The sequence below is a fragment of the Sinocyclocheilus anshuiensis genome, unplaced genomic scaffold (genome assembly GCF_001515605.1).
Source record: "Sinocyclocheilus anshuiensis isolate Anshui unplaced genomic scaffold, SAMN03320099.WGS_v1.1 scaffold2808, whole genome shotgun sequence".
Lineage (NCBI taxonomy): Eukaryota > Metazoa > Chordata > Actinopteri > Cypriniformes > Cyprinidae > Sinocyclocheilus > Sinocyclocheilus anshuiensis.
In genome coordinates this window covers 138632-141852 of record NW_015556043.1, presented here as the reverse complement: position 1 = coordinate 141852, position 3221 = coordinate 138632, and the positions used below count along the sequence as shown (strand labels likewise).

Sequence of the window (3221 nt, the reverse complement as noted above, 5' to 3'; positions counted from 1 at the left end):
TATATAGTATATATATTATATATATGTGTGTGTGTGTGTGTGAATTAAATACTTCTACTTTATTTTAGCTTTATTTCAATTAGGCTTCAATTCAATTAACACATTTTAGTTGCAGTTTTACACTTTCAGCTTGATGTTTCAAACTTGCTTATAATGGTTGATGTGAGTGAAAACATATGGTTTGTTTATTTTGCCTTTGAATGCACATCAGAACAATTACAGTAAGCACTAAACAATAAAGTGGACATATTACATTAGCCAAGGGCATAACACTCCATCACTTCAGAACATACAGCACTTTTAAGTCAAATCAACAGGTGCTCTAGACCAGTGGTTTTCCATTTCAGAATGGGAGGTTTGTCAAACCCGAGAAAGCAGGATAAGTCAAGCCCGTTTCTAAAAGAGAGGTAACTTATACTCAGAGTCTGTTACCATGGTTACTTACACTGTGAACCTAGCCTGGGGTGCGTTTCCCAAAAGCATCGTTAGCTAACTTTGGTTGTTAGTTTCATTGAACTCTATTGGTAACGACGGAACTTGTGACGATAGTTTCTTTTAGGAGTCTCTTTCTGGTCAGAAGCAGGTTTTCTTTGTTAAACCCAGAATTTCTTTCGGTCTCCTCCCTGTTTTTAAAGCGTAAGCGATGTTTAAATACCTAATTTATTCACGCTGCAAAAAATGCCTTTCTTAGTGAGTATTTTGGAATCTAAATTAAGTGCATTTTACTTAAAACAAGAAAAATAATATTAATTCAAATGGAAACAATATTATTTTTCTTAACCCACTGGCAGATCATTTGCAAAATAAGAAAAATACACTTAAAAGACTAAAAACCTTATGTAATTTTTCTTATGTAGAAAAATCATCTTGATTTAAGAATCTTTAGATATTTTGACTGGAAAGAACAAGACAAAAATACTAAGTAAGAAAAGCATTTTTTTGCAGTGCGGGTAAATTCATTCATTGCACATATTTTGTGAAAGTGACAAAAAAAGCATGTCCTTTTATACAGGATCCTGTAGATGAGAAGGCCGCATTAATTCATAGGGAGTTACATTTACATCAGTAAAGGATTATTTTGACTTTGATTTTTTTGTTTTTTTTTGCCATATCCACATGCATATTTATTTGAGCGGTACCATTTTTAAATGATAGTTTTCTATATAACATCAGGGATTCTTTTCTGAGCACAAACCCATGGAAAATGAAGCTGATTACTGTATGGAATGAAAGGATGCCAGATGGAAGGGTAGTTTGTGATATATGACGTAACCACCACCACAGCTGTTACATTTATTTGGTCATCTTTATTTCCCACAAATACAAAAGCAACAGTTATTATTTTTCCTGTTGGATTTTATTCTTCCATTATTTGGTATTGTGGCCATCTACTCTTCATCTGTTCTTCATTATTTTGCAAGCCTTCTTACTGTTGGCTGAGTAGAAGTCAAATGTTAATTTCATTACTCTAATTAAGAAATGTAGCAGGTTGGATTAGAGAATAATTAATTATATGAAAAGAGCATTAGACTAATTGGAAAAAGCAGCTGCGCAATGAAATAGACACTGAATGATATTTATTTAATATGTCAAATGTTTGTAAAGTCATGTAGCCTATGAACCTTTTATGCTTAAAGCTTTACCTTGATTGAATTACGTTTTTACACTTCATGTTTAACTGCTTTGCTGTTTTTTTCTTTTGCCTGTGGATACCATGAAAATTAATATCTGTTCAATAATTTACAGTTCTGCCACTTTTTACCTTTGATATTATAACAGTGATTAAGAAATAAAGTTATGTATTGAGTATGCGGATGTCTTTTTGCCGGGTGCTGTTGCCATGGTGAATCATAATTTCTGAGCTCCATTGATCATGGCTTTTCATAGTCGTGATGCACGCGCTAAACTCAGAGTCAACCTACTCAGAGTCGACTGAACTAACTCAATTCAGCTGAACCCGAAAACTTTTTCGAGTTTCCCCATCTCAGGGTAAGTCAACTCAGAGTTGGTTGAACCTCCTTATTGAAACAGGCCCCTGAAATGTCTGAGTGTGTCAGATAAGAGAGACATACAAAATGTGCAGAGCGGCGGGTCCCCAGGACCAGGATTGAAAACCACTCTTCATTCTCACGTGTTTTAAGTCTTGTCAGTTTAAACATTAAAGTACTTTTAAGCCATTTAAGCCCAAGACATCTCAATCAAAAAGAGCAAAAGAAAAATTTTCGCTGCTTTAATAGCTATAATGGATATTTGCTTTGTGAATAAAGTCATTCGGTGTGACTACAGTAATGGGGGGGGGGCGCGAGTGAAATTAGACAAACTTGGGGGGGCGCATGTCCTAAAAGGTTGAAAACCGCTGCTCTAGACAATCAGATGAAATCTCCTGGGAAACTAGATAAGATAACTAGAGACTATAAGGAAAATGACTGCAAAGCAATTATTATTTACATCTTTGGAGATAAGCAATAAATAAACAATTCCAGACTTGTATCTCAGGAGTCTACTGTGAGCATATACAGTACACACACACACGCGCACGCGTTGACTTGTAGGACTTGTTTCATAACCTCTGACTTGCTATGAAACAAACCTCATCAATGAGCTCCAGCACTTGACAGCCTCACATTTGATGCTGGGACACCAAGAGTTCATTTCACAGGACTGACACTTCCACTACAGTATCTCCGCCTGACAGACCAGTCACAGAGCCTTACTTTGAGTTGAGCAGTTGCATGTGGTATATTTATGACCATCTTGCACAATGTAGTCACATTTATTGTGATAAGATACACATACACAAAAAAAGTCAATCTAAAACAAAGCAAACTCACTGTAAAAACAAAATGTATTCACTTAAATTAAGCTGTCTGTAATGTTATTTTTTAAACGAATTTGAAATAAGTAAAAAAATATTTTATATAGATAAAAAACAAAAATAAATATAAAATTAAAAATCAAAATCAAAAATAAATAAGGGCAAAGGGCACAAAAGTAGCAAAAAACTGCCAAGAAACTGTCATACAAAGCTGAAAATACACTCATGGGAAACAACCACTGAGAAAAGCTTGAAAACAACACACATACATGTCCATTACAGGCCTTGTATGAAGTGTCTCACCATGAGCCTTTAAAATCAGAAAATAACAGAGTAAAAATTACTAACAGTTGGTTATTCTATATACAATACACACTGACAGACTTCAATATACACAAATTAATTA

General features: G+C 34.5%; 1 protein-coding gene across 1 annotated transcript in view; it reads right to left on the bottom strand.

The window, feature by feature from the left end:
* LOC107676160 (short transient receptor potential channel 3-like) overlaps positions 1 to 3221 on the bottom strand; it is a 47563-nt gene that overhangs the window by 13942 nt on the left and 30400 nt on the right. The window contains exon 8 of the mRNA XM_016470682.1: positions 3119 to 3125. Coding sequence (XP_016326168.1) covers positions 3119 to 3125 — 7 coding nt within the window. The remainder of the gene's footprint in view (positions 1 to 3118; positions 3126 to 3221) is intronic.